The following is a 16,485-nucleotide window of genomic DNA, read 5'->3' as shown; positions in this document are numbered from 1 at the left end:
ATCTGCCCAGTCCCATCCACTCCCTCAGACCTGAATAGCCTATGACTCTCAGCCTTCACTCACTTTGGTGCAGCCCCCATTCAGCTTTTTAGGGTCCTCGAGCATCCCAGACGCAATCCCACCTCAGAGGCCATAGGTTTCCTCTTTCCTTCGCAGCGACTCTCTTCCTCTCTGTCTCCACTTTGCTCCTTCCTCCTCATCACCAAGGTCCCTGCTCAAATGTCACCCCTTAGAGAGACCTGCCCTGATTGCCTCGCCACACTCACCCTCGGTCACACCACCCTGCTTGTTTGTTGTCATCACCCTCACCGCCACCTGCAGTTCTATTACTTGTTTATACCTTTCAGGCCTTCCCCCCACTTGCCCACTGAAAGCTCAGGAACCTCTAAGTATTAACTCACCACCGAAAACCCAATGCAGAGCATGGGGCCTAGCACACAAAAGGCATGCAGTAAATACTCGTTGAATGAACGGATGGATGGATGGATGAATGAATGTTTTAATTTTCCATTTCCCTATGTTACTTCTCATAAATAGGAAGTGTCAGTACCCTTCCACAGAATTTACTCAGTTGGCTAAAACTAAGCCCCAGACGAATCCCTTTTCCCAACCCGGAGAATCAAGTCAAATTGAGTTACCAATGATGACACCAACTTCACAGTAGGGATCATCATAGGCGCACGTCATCATGGTCCCCACGGTGTCATTGACCAAGGCCAGGATGTCCACGTCTATGTCCTGCTTGAACACAAGTCCCAAAGGACATCAGTGGATGAGAAGGAGGCATTATCCCTTTATCTTTCCCCACAGAGGAAGCAAAAGTGGTGAAGGTGACTGAGACAATTACTAGACCCTGCCTTCTGGGCCTGCCTGGAAGAAACAAGGCCCCTATCAAGGTTCCGGGATCTAGAAAAGAGGAATGGCAGTCGGGAGCTAAAGAGTGGAACCCATGCTCCTGCCTTATGGGTGAAGGTCTCCATGCAATGAAATATGAGTGACAGACCACCAGGACTGCAGTCTTGATCTGAGAAACACCAAAGAAAGCATATTTATTCTGGGACCCAAGTCCTCCCCCACGGGGACAGCTTAACCAGCCTCAGCCAAGTCCTCTCTGTGGGCAGCACTAGGGACATCCCATCTGGGTTTCCCATGTTGGCAGGTCAACTTGGGTTATTACCTTATGGTTCCCCCAAGGTTTGGGGGGACATTTTAATGTAAAACGAAACAATAAGAGAAAAACACAAGATACAAGAGATTGTGACTGCATGTTTAAAGAGAAAAAAGACTGGAAGGGAATACATTAAAATATTCCTCATTGTCAGGATAACAAATAATTTGGGTTTATTTGTATGCTTTTTGGCTCAGCAAGGAGCATGTCTTCAGGTATTTAGATTATTATAAAATTTACTCAACGAATAAAGATAGCCCATGAACAGTGGAAAACAGAAGAGACAGCCAGACTGGAAAGAAAGCAGTCTTTTAAGCTCAGAGAGGAAAGGTGGGGCTAGAGCATCACACATGCATAGGGCCTAACCAAGACCCTCTGAGGGGGCTGTGCCACCTTCCAACAGCAATTGGAACCAAGGCTCACCAATGGGCTCATCCAAACTGGTCACAATTGGTCACATCTACAGGGAGACCTTCCCTAAGATCAATCCCATCTCTGATCCTCCCTCTGGGGCAGGCAGAGTAGGAGACCCCACCTCAAGAGAACTGGGCTGGGACTGGTGAATTCCTCACCTTGTGTTTTTTTATAGCTTTGGCCAGACAATCCACCACATCAGTGTCTTGAACTCCACGTGCCTTAAACTTCTTCGTCCATGAAAGCAGGATGCCCTGGGAGAAGATTTCAGAGCCAGTGAAAATGAAGAAGGTGCACAGTTCTGAAAACCAGTGGCAGACATTTCATGCATAAAGTGCAGCCCCATGGCTTTCTCTTCTTTTAGCTGAACCCCCCCCCCCAATTCTTTCAGCATTCCTTCGGAGGGTTTTCCTAATAATCTAAACATCTTTATTTCATGTGAGCAGTTTGAAATAGCACACACGGTGGCAGAAAGAACAACTGCTGAGGAGTCAGAACACTTGGACTCACAAGATATTAGACGAGTCATTTAACCCCTCCGAGCCTCAGTTTACTCGTCTGTGAAGTGGAGAAACGTCATATCCTGCCTCTGCCCCAGGAATGCTCTGAGGGAAAGGCCTGGCATATGGTAGATACACATTGTGTGTGCAGAATATGTGGTCGGCCAGGTCCATGAAACAGAACCGGCATGGTGTTACCTGGCAGGACTCCTTTGGGAACTTAATTTCAACTTAGAAAAATGGTTCTCTATTTGCATGATCAATTAGTTGCTTAAAATTGGTGTTTCCCTTGGGGCGCCTGGGTGGCGCAGTCGGTTATGCATCCGACTTCAGCCAGGTCATGATCTCGCGGTCTGGGAGTTCGAGCCCCGCGTCAGGCTCTGGGCTGATGGCTCAGAGCCTGGAGCCTGTTTCCGATTCTGTGTCTCCCTCTCTCTCTGCCCCTCCCCTGTTCATGCTCTGTCTCTCTCTGTCCCCAAAATAAATAAACGTTGAAAAATAAAATAAAATAAAATAAAATAAAATAAATTGGTGTTTCCCAGAGCACCTCACTGGCTCAGCTGGTAGAGCGTGCAACTCTTGATCTCAGTCAGGGTCATGAGTTCAAGCCCCATGTTGGGTGTAGAGATTACTTAAAAATTAAAATAGATAGATAGATATTTTTAGTGTTTATTTATTTTTAAGAAAGAGCTTGAGTGGGAGAGGAGCAGAAAGATGGGAACAGAGGATCTCCAGCGGACTCCTCCCTGGCAAGCAGTGAGCCAGATGTGGGGCTCAAACTCACAAACTGAACTGTGAGATCATGACCTGAGCCAAAGTCGGATGCTCAACTGACTGAGACACTCAGGTGCCCCCAAGATAGAACCTTGTTTACAAAATTGTTGTTTCCCAAGAGTTTTGTAAAATAGCAAATAATCAGAATGTTTTAGACTTAGAAGAGAATTTTGGAGACAAGTGATTTGCCCGCAGTCAAAAGCAGCTGAGCCAAAATTCATAAACTCCCCGACCACACCCTCACAATCCCTTCAGTTTATGGATAAAGAAGCTGGGATTTTTTAGAGAGGAAGGAAAGTGCTCTAGCGATAGGACAGTGAGCGAAGGGTCCAACTGGAATGCGGTTGTCCGAATCCTGAGCGGCCACCAGGTCTTTTCCCCTGCACCACAGCGCCACCTAGTGGCAGCTCTCCCTAACTTCTGCCGTCACTGGTTACGGGAACAGCCTTGCTTCATGCGATAGAATAAAAGACTAGGGTGGCGTCCCCCGCAAAAAGTGTACTGGAGACATGTGGGACTTATTGAGGGCACGGCGTACGGGGGTGTGGGGAATAAATGCTTGTGATATATAGTTAAGTGGAAAAAAGGTATATACAATTATATTTTCTAAAACTATGCATACGGCAATAACATCAGTGTTGAAAATAGACATGGCTGGAAGGGAAACCAACCATTCAAGTAGCGGGGGTATCTCTGAGAGTTGGGATTAGAGGTGACTTCTGTTTTCTCCTTTAAACTTTTCAATTCCTACCCTCATCTCTCTCTCTTCTACATTGAAAAGTATTACCATTTTATCATTAGAAACACATACACAAACAAATTTCTCTCCAGCTAAGACTTTTCTGTTCCCTCACTTAAAAACAACAAAAGAAAACAACCACAGCAAAGTGGCCGCCCCTCTTATTCCCAGGCTCTTATTTTCTTTAATCATTTTTCAGTTTCACAAAGAAGCCTCCCTGGCCACCCCATTCTCAGGAAGGCTTTCCCTTCCCGCCTCCTTCTGCACTCAGTGTGTCAGCCCCCACCTTCTCCAAGAGCCCTTATTTTAGTGCCACAAAACCTATGTCTGCAGCAGAACCATGATTAAATAGCTGTGCCCACACTGAGTTATTACCAGTGCATTTCCTGTGCCTGAAGTTTTTCTGCTTTTCTTTAGGCTTCACTGAAAGGCAGTTTGGGGGGGGGGGGGGGGGCGGGCTATAAAATACAAGTATTCAACTAGACTTTGATGAGAAAAACCAGTTTTCCTTTCCTCCATATAATCAAGCACTCTTCCCAAGTTTAAATGTTACCTGAAAATCCTTACTGGGGAAATGACACAAAATGGGTCAAAATGCTTCCAGGCACCTGCTGCCATTTTAAACAAAGTTCTAGAGCTATGTCTCTGGAAAGAGTGGGTGGGGGCTTGTGAGCTTGGGCTGTGTGGTCTTGGGCAAGTCTCTTAACATCTCTGAGCTGCAGCTTTTCTCACATATGAAATGATCATAGCTACTTCATATGATTGCTTGGGGAATTTAATGAGGTAATACACATAAAGAGTTCAGCACAGTATAAATACACTGCCGAAATCTGAAGTACAGTGCCATTATTATTATTATTATTATTATTATTATTACATAAAGATGCAGGCAGGGATTTGACTTAGATAAATGCCAAAATCCCAGATAAACAAACTATACATTCACCACCAGTTATCAAGAAAATATACAAGTTTGGTTTTCAAACTCAAATGAACTCCAACAGAGCTCGAGAAGTCTCTTCCTTCTTCCTGGGGTCTCCCTTTCTGAGCTCGAATAAAAGGTGCTTAACTATTTGGTGAATCTGATCTCAAATCTGGAGGCCTAATTTCCAACGACTCCTCCTCCCCCTTCCTCTACCGACTCTGGGACCTCTACTCCTCCAGCCAACAAAGCTGATGACACCTCACAGCCAGACTCCAACTGGCCTCTTCTAACATTCTCTGAAACCATCTTAATTTTTGATTTAAAAAACTTTTTAATGTTTATTTATTTTTGAGAGAGAGACAGAGTGCAAGCTGGGGAGGAGCAGAGAGAGAGAGGGAGACACAGAATCCACAGATTCCAGGCTCTGAGCTGTCAGCACAGAGCCCAACACCAGGCTTGAACTCATGAGCCACGAGATCATGACCTAAGCCAAAGTCAAGCGCTTAACTGACTGAGCCACCCAGGCACCCCTAATTTTTTTAATTTTAATTTTTTTTAAGAGAGAGCGCACACAAGTGGGGGAGAGGGGCAAGGGAGAGAGACAAAATCCCAAACAGGCTCTATGCTCCACATGGAGCCCAATGCAGGGCTTGATCCCATGATCCTAGGATCATGACCTGAACCAAAATCAAAAGTCAGATAAATTGACTAAGCTACCCAGCACCCCTGAAGCCTTTATACCAATTTTTTCTAATCCTTTTTTTTTAAGTTTATTTATTTATTTTGAGAGAGTGCATGTGTGCATGTGTGAATGGGGAAGGGGCAGAGAGAGAGGAAGAGAGAGAATCCCAAGGATGCTCTGCACTGTCAGAGGAGAGCCCAATGTGGGGCTCAAACTCACATACGGTGAGATCATGACCTGGGCCAAAATCCAGAGTCAGATGCTTAGCTGACTGAGCCACCCAGGTGCCCCTAATCCCTGTTTTTATAAAATAATAAAAATGTGAACCTCAGCCCATCCCCTGCATAGATTGATCATGGCAAGTTCCCATTCAGTGGAATCAAGTAAATGATTGATTGAAACTCTTAATTGTCAGATAGTTAACAATCAGCTATTAAATACAAGACACTGTGCTACAGATTCTGGGGGTGGAGAAAAAGAATAATATAAAATAGCACCTTCCCTCTAGAAACATCTATTGAACCGGGGGACAAGGTACTGAAGCACCAAGAGACAAGTTGCATGGGGATAATCATTGTGGTGACCCTGCAGCTACCATTGATGCACCAGGCACAGTGTTGGGCACGTCGCAGAGGTTTTGTCTAGGCTTCCCCTCAGCCTGGCAAGTAGCTATTATATTATCCCCACTTTACATACGGGAAAACAAAGGGCTCAAGAAGTTAAGTAACTTGACCGGGGGACACAGCTTCTTTTGAGCCATGATTCAAAAACAAGTCTGTGGCACATGAAAACCCATTCCTTTTCCGCTATTCCACACTGAAAAGTGGCTCATGCCAGCAATAGCAAACACATCCCAAGGCCGTCCGTGATATCAAGGTGCTCCATGAATTGTCAGCTGGGTGTCCTGACCAGTACATGCAGGAGGAGATCATGGGCCACCACCCCAGACTGGTGTGGCCTGGGGAGACCTGACTCTTGACTGTGACCCCCTGGCCCCAGAAAGCTCGTTGTCCTTTTATATGGTCCCTATTTATTTTTGCAGATTTACATAGGTTGGGTGTGACTTCTCCCTGTTTATCAGTTGAACATCTGAGTCGCACAGAGTTGAGACCCCAGCTGGGTAGTGACAACACTGTCGCTCCAATGACCCCACCTGCATTCTCCTCCTGAGGGCTCACTGGAGAGGTGAGACTCCGTGAGCCTTCCTGCTCTATTCCAGTCAGCTATGTCAGCCGTGCTAAGTGTGGCCCCCACCTCGGAGGCTGTAAGAAATCCAAACCCAAGTCCCCACAAATTAAAACACTCTCAGGTGGGGCTCGGCAATGTGTGTCTAACAAGCCCTCTAGGGGATTCCCACGCAACCAAGTCTGAGAACTAAAGGGTAAAAACTATTCTGTTGTCGTGTGCTGTGCCCATGTCAAGTGCAAAATCAAGGCGGCCACATTTGCAAATTCTTTGCCTCACAATTCCACCTCATTGTGCAAAACAAGGAAAAGAAAAACAAAAAGAAAAAAACAAGAAAACTCCTGCTGACCCCTCCTGTTCCCAGCCTGACTCCTGAACCTGCCCACATTCTCCAGCCCCGAACCCCAAATCCCACACAGCTTCTTCCCTCCCCGGCACGAACCTTACCTCTTCCAGTTTAGTCTGTCTGCAGGGAAAAGAAAAGGTTAGGCCAAGGGGCAATTTCTTATGCTTCAACCCTTTGGTCTTCATGAAATCTGCCAGACAGTCAGCTACGTATTCAAACAGCTACAGAGAAGAGAAAGCACAGAACACTGGGCTAAGGCATGGCCACTTATAAACTTGATGCCAAGGCCTTCCCCCCTCCCACCCCCCCTCACAGAGCCCTTGCCCCAATACCTCTGAGCCGTTTCCTCGGATAATTTCATTGGGTGTTGGGTAGAACTGACTCTCCATCTGGACGTTTCTTTTCCCCTCTTCAGAGACCTGCACCTTCAAGACTCGAAACTTGGACCCTCCAAGGTCCAGGGAAAGAAACTCCCCTTTTTCTGTTAAAAAACAAACTTATCTTTTATTGAAGGTCTGTTATACGGCAAACTCTGCTTTAGAAGATGGACATGTAATAAATGTCACTAAATCTCACAACCACCCCATGAACTAGGTATCATCATACCCACTTGCTGAGACTCTAGAAGTACAACCATGAGCTGAGCCCTCCCAGTAAGGGGCAGAGCTGGGGTGTGGCCCAAACCTGCCAGACTCTGCAGCCTAGGCCCCGCCCACTGGGTTAGGGCATAAACGTGGAGGCAAATGCAAACCCACTTGAGGCAGGTGGTATTAGAAATGGGCCTTGGGGCACCTGCGTGGCTGTTGGTTGAGCATTTGACTCTTGATCTTAGTTCACATCATGATCCCAGGGTCGTGGGATCAAGCCCTGCGTCAGGCTCTGTGCTGAGCATGGAGCCTGCTTAAGACTTTTTCTCTCTCCCCGACTTGCGGGAAGAAAGAAAAGGAAAGGAAAAGGAAAAGGAAAAGGAAAAGGAAAAGGAAAAGGAAAGGAAAGAAGAAGGAAGGAAGGAAGGAAGGAAGGAAGGAAGGAAGGAAGGAAGAGAGGGAGGGAGGGAGGGAGGGAGGGAGGAAGAAAAGAAAAGATAAGAAAAGACAAGACAGGGGCGCCTGGGTGGCGCAGTCGGTTAAGCGTCTGACTTCAGCTCAGGTCACGATCTCGCGGTTCATGAGTTCGAGCCCCGCGTCAGGCTCTGGGCTGATGGCTCAGAGCCTGGAGGCTGCTTCCGATTCTGTGTCTCCCTCTCTCTCTGCCCCTCCCCCGTTCATGCTCTGTCTCTCTCTGTCCCAAAAATAAATAAATGTTGAAAAAAAAAATAAAAAAAAAAGACAAGACAAGGAAAGAAAAGAAAGAAAAGAAAGAAAGAAGAAATGGGCCTTGAGGATGGAGTCTATTCTATCATGCCACAACCAAGCTGAGAGCAGATACTCCAAGAGTGGGCAAAGTGCTGGTAAGGCAGAAGGAAAAGGCAGGGAGGTATGCAGGGAAGAGAAACCGGCCCCATACAAGGCTCAATCTCATGGGCAGAGGGAAAAGACTCTAGAAGGGAAAAAAGACAGGGACCAAATGATAGCCCTTAAGGGGCCAAGGATCTTCATATTTGGGGCCAGACCCAGCCCAGTACAAGGCAGATGCTGTTAATAAAAAGGTGGGAATAAATAATAATAATAATAATAATAATAATAATAATAAATAATAATAAAAAGGTTGAGGCAGTTCACTTTGGTGACTTCAACTCGGGATCCAGCCAGAATTTCTGCCAGGACTCTTGCCAGTGTCTGCATCAGCCACAGATGTGGGATAGGAATGCAGGTGTACAAACTCTTGAACCAACAAGCCTTCGTATAGAATTATCTGTGCCTGACAAGTGGCTACAGGTTAGGCATGCTTCATGATATACATACACCCAAGGCACATGTAAGTGAAACTCCATGACCACAAATCTGGTCACCCAAGTGGCCTTATTTTGTACCGTGTGACCCTAGACACGGCTGCATGGATATAGGGACCAGCTGGCCATTCAGATTTACTTCTTGTGAAACGTGAAATAAAACACAGTGAGAAATTGCTAGTTGGTGGTAAAAACCAAAGTGGAAGATGCCCCAGACCAGAGGTCAGCTGAGGAGCCAAGGTGGCCCTATGTATGTAGGCCGAAACCACGGAGGGAAATTCTGACTCCTAGTTCCCTTGCAGCTTAAGTGTACCACGGTTCCTGCCCTCAGATTCACGAGATCCTGTGTGTCTTCCTTTTTGCTTTCTGTGTCTTTGTACAACAGACCTCCTGTCTTGACCTGGCTTGCCTGGGTTCTCCGTTCCTGGCACTCAAAGAGCTAGAGACAGGCCCTCCTGAGCAGTGCTCTGCAAACTTCAGTGTGCATGGGAATCTCCCAAGAATTTTAACATGCAGATTACATGATTCAATTTAGGTGGGGTCAGAGATTTTGTGGGTTTTAAAAAAATGTATGTATATATACGTATGTATGTGCATATGGATGTAATCACTACATCCAACATGGGGCTTGAACTCGTGACCCTGAAATCAAGAGTCGCATGCTCTTTCGATTGAGCCAGCCAGGCACCCCTGAGATTTTATATTTTTCTTTTTTTTTTTTTTAATGTTTATTTATTTTTGAGAGAGACAGAGACAGAGAGAAAGAGTGTGAGTGGGGGAGGGTCAAAGAGAGAGGGAGACACAGAATCCAAAGCAGACTCCAGGCTCCGAGCTGTCAGCACAGAGCCCGACGCGGGGCTCGAACTCACGGACCGTGAGATCATGACCTGAGCCGAAGCCAGACGCTTAACCGACTGAGCCACCCAGGCGCCCCGAGACTTTATATTTCTAAACAAGTTCCCAGGTCTCTGCTGCAGGTCTCTGGACCACAGTTAGAGGTGCACGGGCTTAGTCATTTATAGACCCAGCCAGCTGGATCTTTTGTTTTTGTGGAGATTATTTGGACAGAAAGATTCTTATCTCCCTAGATCAGCCCCCAAAGAAGCCTGTTGGAGTCATTTATTATTCATGAAGGGAATCCAGGGACCTGATACTGTGCAATTTTTATTAGCCTTCATCACGTACCAAACAAGAGATGCTTTCGCAGATGTTATCTGAAGTAGGAAATAGGGAAGATCACACAATCCTTGTATGAACATTTACTGAGCACTGACTCTGTGCCAGATAACATGCCACGTGCTAGGAAGGCACAGGGAGGGCAGGAGTGAACGCCACAGAGGAGGCAGAAGGAGCCGAGTACTGAAGAATGCGAGGGAGGGAGGCAGGCAGCCGGCCAGAGGAGGTCCCAGGGAGGAAACCCGGAGCCAAGGAATGAGCTCACTAGGGAAGGGAGGGTCTGCTTCTGCGGAAAGAGGGAGGTGTGACAGAAATGAGGCTCGCAGGTAGTCTCGGGATAAACTAGGAAAGAGCTGGAAAAACTGCCCCACCCCAAAGAGCTTGAGCTCTATCCAGAAGGTGAGGGGGAGCCACAGAAAGATTTGAAGCATGGGAGTGCCGAGCTCCGATGGAGATTTGGGGAAAACGCCTCCGGCACCAGTCAGAATAGACTGGAGGATTTTAATAACAGAGGAGCTTCCTGTGCTGCGGTTCGGGTTGGAGGTGATATGCAAAACCCAGTGTAGCGTAGCATGGATTCATCCCTTCCTCTGGACACCGGTGCTCTTATCGGTGTGCAATCACCTGGCTCCACCAGTGACTCAAGATGCAATTTCATGGAAACCACCTGGCGTGGTCCCTTCTGTGACTTTGACCCCAGAGAAAGGACTCGTTGGAACCTGAGGGAGGGAGAACCTACCTAGAAGAAGAGGCAATAGCGGCAGTGGGGCCGTCGGGATCTCGACAGCAATTATGAAGATTATCATGACCGTCCAATCGTGGGGACGTAATGTACCACATGGTGACTAGAGTTAATAATACTGTGTTGCGTATTTGAAAACTGCTAAGAGGGTAGATCTTAAAAGTCATCATCAGAAGAAAAAAAGAAATTTGTCACTACATGTGTTGCCAAATGTTAGACTCACTGTGGTGGTCATTTTGCCATATATACAAACATCAAATCGTGTTGTACACCTGAAACTAATACAATGTTGTGCCAATTATATCTCAATAAAAATTTTTAAAAAATAAAAAGATAACGATCTCCCAAGAGAGTGAGGTTGCCTTGACCATCCGCCTCTGTAGGCAGATTCTGTGACCTTTCCGAGGCTCCAGGGTTTCCTTCTCCTAAGCCACTCCCAGGGTTTATGCCCCTGTTCCTTCCTGTTCCCACAGATGCACGATGACTGAATGTGTAGATTCCTGGAGATGCAGAATCTCCAGGGGAAGAGACCTGAGAAACCACACCACATTTAGGAACTGCTTCAGGGGAGTCTTTTTGTTTTTTGTTTTGAGAGAGAGAGGGCACAAGTGAAAAAGGGGCAGAGAGAGAGAGAAAGTGGGGCTCACCCAGGGCTCATGCTCACCCAGAGTGGGACTCGAGCTCACAAACTGTGAGATCATGACCTGAGCTGAAGTCAAATGCTTAATGACTGAGCCACCCAAGCGCCCCGCAGCTGAGTCTTATACTCAGGTAAGCAAGGGACCCCTGTTCTAGGACAACCCCCTGGGCATATCAGCTGACTACATCAGGCCCCCTGGGCTCCCCTTCAAGTCTCCCCCCTCAGTAGCAGCATCTGGAGTCGGGCCTACAGCATCACAATCACCGTCACAATCATGTGATGGGCACTTCCCGTCCCCCTTCCCTCGTGACTGGTAGAGGATAAGGCACAAATGCTAACGCTTTTAAGGCACTTTGTAAGAACAGTCATTTGCAGCTCCCACACTGAAAGGCTGGGAGGGAGCTAAGCTCTAACAAGTTACCCACTCTCAGGTAGGTTTGGATGAAAGGAAGGGAATTACAGACAGTAGGTGAACTCAGGATTTCTCTGGCACCTGCACACATTTTTGAAATGGAGGTCCCATGGGGCGCCTGGGTGGCGCAGTCGGTTAAGCGTCCGACTTCAGCCAGGTCACGATCTCGCGGTCCGTGAGTTCGAGCCCCGCGTCGGGCTCTGGGCTGATGGCTCAGAGCCTGGAGCCTGTTTCCGATTCTGTGTCTCTCTCTCTCTCTGCCCCTCCCCCGTTCATGCTCTGTCTCTCTCTGTCCCAAAAATAAATAAAAACGTTGAAAAAAATTTTTTTTAAATAAAAAAAAAAAAGAAAAAGAAATGGAGGTCCCAGTGGATTAGTAGCATTTTATTTGTTTGCTTTTGTTAGTAACCATGAAATTACACCACCAGCTCATAGGAGCCACACAAGACTTGGGGCAATATTTGGGAGATTTTAAAGCACTCCCTCCACATGACTTCATCAGACCCTAACAACCCTGATCTTTTACTGATGCAGACAGGAGTGCAGTGGTCCTGGGACTTACCAAGGCCACTTGGCCCCAGGGACTCTGGGTCCCAAGACCTCACTGCAACAGGATCACCAGTGAGAATTATTATATGATGAGAGGCTCTGAGGAGAGGTACCTCCGGGCTTGAGGGTTTCTAAGACTTGTCAGTTTCACTTCCAAACCTTCCTGAAATAGCCAGGGCCAGGAAGACGCATCTATCCCCACAGCCTCCAGACCATCAAAGTCACTTTCCCTCGCTTCTGGGGACACACCTCAGCAGGAAGAACCAAAGCACAGGAAGCTGGGAGGACTTCACCCTGGTGCCTCCCGCCATAGACACACCCATGACTCAGATGCTTACTCTGAATGGCCCTGGATGACCCTTCGAGGACCACAGTCCCCTAGGCACTTTCATAGAACAGCATCTGGAACTCAGCAGATTTTTTTAAACAGGACTGTCTCTCTCCAAAGCTTATGTCCCTCCAGGGTGAGTAATTGTCCACCATGTCACCCACCCACCACTGAGGGAATAGGACTTTCACATCACAGTTCCTGGAGAACTCTCGAATGGCAGAAACTACCTTGACCCAGTCATTGGCCCACAGGGGCCCAGAACCCGGCTAATCCAATCAAAGCCCCTGGGAGTTTCCTAAACTTCAGTCCCTGCTCCTTCAAGGGCCCCAAAGCCCTCGCTGGAGCTTGGTGGGAGCACTGGGACACTGCCACTGGGGGAGCTCCTTGGTCCTCAGTGTTCTCATCTGACCTGGGCAAAACAGTTACAACTCAGGGTTCTTAAGGGACAGTAATGCCCCTGACCACAGAGGGTGCCTGGTAGACACCAGTTCCTGTCCCTCCTGTGGCTTTTCCCAGAAGCTGAGAAGGGAGGAGGTGGATGGAAACTTGTGGATTCCCTCTAGAGACCTCTAGGCTACGGTCAGCAAAGCAATAGTTCCCCAAGGATGTCCACATCCTGGGATGCCTGGGTGGCTCAGTCGGTTGAGCATCTGACTTTTGATTTCGGCTCAGGTCATGATCCCAGGGTTGTGGTATGAAGCCCTGCCTCAGGCTCATGCTCATTCTCTCTCTCTCTCAAAATTAAAAAAAAAAAAAAAAAAAAAAAGATGTCCACATCCTTATCCCCAGATCTGTATATATGTTAGTTACATGGCAAGGGAAAATTAAGGTTACAGATGGGATTAAAACTGTTCATGGGTTGGCCTTGATTTTGGAAGATTATCCTGGATTATCTGAGTGTGCCTAATGTGTAATCACAAGGTCTTTAAATGTGGAAGAGAGAAGCAGAAGGATCAGAGTCAGAGAGAGATTTAAAGATGCTCCTCAGCTGGTTTGGAGATAAAAAGGGGCATGAGCCATGGAATGCAGGCGGAAAATGCAAGGAAAGAGATTCTACCCCAGAGCTTCCAGAAGGAACGTGGCCCTGCTGACAGCCTGATTATAGCCCAGTGGGACCTAGTTCAGACTTCTGACCTTCAGAGCTGTAAGAGAATAAATTTTGGGTGGGTTTTAAGCTGCTACGTTTGTGGTAACTTATTATAGCAGAAAACAGAAAACAAATACAGAGGCCAACTCTCTCATTTTACAGATAAAGAAACTAAGGCTAAACGTTTGGCCAAAGGTCACCAAGAAATGGGCCTAGAACCCAGGTTTCTTGAACTGTCATTTATTCTTCCTCCCACTGCATCACCTTATCTTCCATTACTTACCACCTTGGGCCTAGAATCTAGATAGCTAGGCATGAAACACCACTTATTATCCATTCAACAAATATTTCAGGGTCTAGTGTGCATCAGGCACTTCGCTAGGTGCTCAGAACACTGTGGTGAAGAAGAAACAGACCCTGCCCTCAGGGAGCGCTGGCCCAGTAGGGAGACCCGGCATGGGAATGCTTCCTAGATGGAGGCAGTGACCGCTACCCTGAGACTGAAGAGCCAGGTTGATGTTCACGAGAGGAAGAATGTTGGATGCCCCAGCAAGTGAATAAACAAAATGTGTGGGGCCAAGGTGAGCGGAGAAAAAGCCGGGTACATTTGAACTTTGGTTCAAAACTTTTGGTACTGACTAGACTGAAGCATAGAGAGTTGGAGAGGAATGTGCACAGAGGGCTGGAGAGATAAGCCAGGGGACAGGTACCCATCAGCCAGGGAGAAAGCAGGGAGATCAGGGTCCCTGGCAGCCCCCAGCCCCACTCACCTGAGCCATCGGGAATGGCCCTGACAAAGGTGGGCAGCATCTTCACGGAGGCTGTGGGGTTGGTGTCCTTCCCCAGGCCCTTCTGCATTTCAGCCTGGAACCGAGCCATGATGTCCAAAAGGGTCTCATCGGAGAGCCGCATGTGATACAGGAATCTGTCCACCTGGAACAGACACCAGGGTGACCAGCGTTGCCTGTTAGGGGTGCTTGTCCTCCACTCCCATCACGAAGCTGCATTTCTGACTCTGGGGACATCGACAGTCATGATGTCAATTCCCAAAAGTTCCTTGCCTGACCCCTCACATCTTGGAGACGAAGTGGGGAATTGGAAGAACAGAATGGATTGGAAGGCTGGGAGGTAGGAATTCATTCCTCCGAAGGGCGAGCTCTGAGGAAGAAAGGATTCTTCCATTTTTCTGATGGGACAATAGAGGGGCAAAAGGTACAAAGGATTCAGGGTTTCTAATTCCTAGCCCAGGGCCTGCACCGTTGTCTCATTGCCTCTCCACTACAAAAGACTAGCTATAGTTTTAAAGGTAAATTCCTAAGCACGGAAGTTTTCACTTCCAATGATGACAATATATATCAAAACTTGTTTCCTTTTGTTTATGGGCTGCTAGGAAGCTCAGCTAAATTTAGTTTCCAATTGCAATCTAAATTCTAGTCCCTTAAATTGTCATTCTGCTTTTAACTGAGGTTGTTCTAATTAAGATGAAGTTTAATTTCTTTTTAAATTTTTTTTATTATGTTTCTTTATTTTTGAGAGGCAGAGAGAGACAGGGCATGAGCAGCGGAGGGGCAGAGAGAGAGGGAGACACAGAATCCGAAGCAGGCTCCAGGCTCCGAGCCGTCAGCCCAGAGCCCGACGCGGGGCTCAAACTCACGAACCGCGAGATCATGACCTGAGCCGAAGTCAGACACTCAACCGACTGAGCCCCCCGGGCGCCCCAAGATGAAGTTTAATTTTTAAAGCCAGCCCCAGTTGCTCCTGAAAATGAGTGGGAAACACTCATTTTCAAATGAGTGGGCAAAGGACCACTGCCCTAATGGAGGGACATTATAAAACTCACTCTGGCTGCGCTCAGTGCAACAGTTTCCTCTTCATGGTAACGCTCATCATTTGGTAGTGACAGCCAAATGATGGATTCCCAGGGCTTACCGGAACAGATGACTGAGGGGGTCACGAGTAGGGACAGTGGCACAGATGCCCTGTATTTGCCCCTCCTGCTTTATGTACACATACTGAGCAGCCTCTCCACCCACCCAAGTCACAAGCAGACTTGATCCCAGCACATTCCTAGAGGAATCACTCTCCCACACTTTTCTCAAAGGCTAAGAACATTTGTTGCAGTCTACAAAGTGCTTTCATGTAGGCAACCTCGTTCAATCTCCCTGACATGGCTCTGAGGCAGCCAGGTGAGGCCAGAATTCTTGCTTCTGGTTGAGAAATGAGGACTCCAAGCCTCAGAGTCATGAAGCAACACTGGGAGAGCTGTAAGTGAATGGCAGCCGTGGGACTAGAATCCAGTCTGGTTTTGCCTGGTTTTGCTTCACAGCTCTGTGCAGGACACAGGAGCCCGACAGAGACATTACACCGAAAGTGCAGGGGCCACATGACCTTTATCACAGGACAGGTGCCTAGTCATCAGCCAGGCCTACTGGGCGGCATCCCAGCTTAGGCTGGGGACAATATGGAGACCCAAGCCAGTGAAATGGCGCATGGCTCCAGGGACTTGGGGGCCAGGGAGAGGCCAGAAAACCATCAGAGAGCCATTAGCAAAAAGGACAATTGGGCTTTCAGTGTATTTGAGGAGATAGGATGGAACCAGGTCATGCTTCATTAAGGGCTTCCTGTTCACCCTGAGTCTGTTTATGACTAATTGGTTGGCACAGCCACACACACAGAGAAAACCGACAGAAGGGACGTGACCCAAGTAATTGGGGCTTGGGGAAGGGTGAGATGTACTACACGGGAACTAAACTTGCTCCCTTTCCACCCCAAGGACCCTGAAATGCGCCCTTGGACCTACAGCTCATTTTGCTCAGCGCCCAACAGAACTTCTCCCACGTCCCCATAGTGTCATCCCTCACGTACAAGACATGGGTTTGAGGCCCCATTGGGGTCATTTGCCAGCTGCAGTTAAGAGTCCTTCA

At 47.7% G+C, this 16,485-nt stretch overlaps 1 protein-coding gene across 1 annotated transcript in view; it reads right to left on the bottom strand.

Moving 5' to 3' along the window:
- HKDC1 (hexokinase domain containing 1) overlaps window positions 1-14,554 on the bottom strand; it is a 45,701-nt gene extending 31,147 nt beyond the window's left edge. The window contains exons 1-5 of the mRNA XM_047825402.1: window positions 14,332-14,554; window positions 7,066-7,214; window positions 6,835-6,954; window positions 1,741-1,836; window positions 639-738 (exon numbers count right to left, since the gene is read on the bottom strand). Of these exons, the coding sequence (XP_047681358.1) occupies window positions 639-738; window positions 1,741-1,836; window positions 6,835-6,954; window positions 7,066-7,214; window positions 14,332-14,473 (607 nt within the window). The 5' untranslated portion in view covers window positions 14,474-14,554. The remainder of the gene's footprint in view (window positions 1-638; window positions 739-1,740; window positions 1,837-6,834; window positions 6,955-7,065; window positions 7,215-14,331) is intronic.
- Between the last annotated feature and the right edge of the window lie 1,931 nt (window positions 14,555-16,485).

Source organism: Prionailurus viverrinus, chromosome D2 (genome assembly GCF_022837055.1).
Source record: "Prionailurus viverrinus isolate Anna chromosome D2, UM_Priviv_1.0, whole genome shotgun sequence".
Lineage (NCBI taxonomy): Eukaryota > Metazoa > Chordata > Mammalia > Carnivora > Felidae > Prionailurus > Prionailurus viverrinus.
This window is presented reverse-complemented; position numbering and strand designations above follow the sequence as displayed.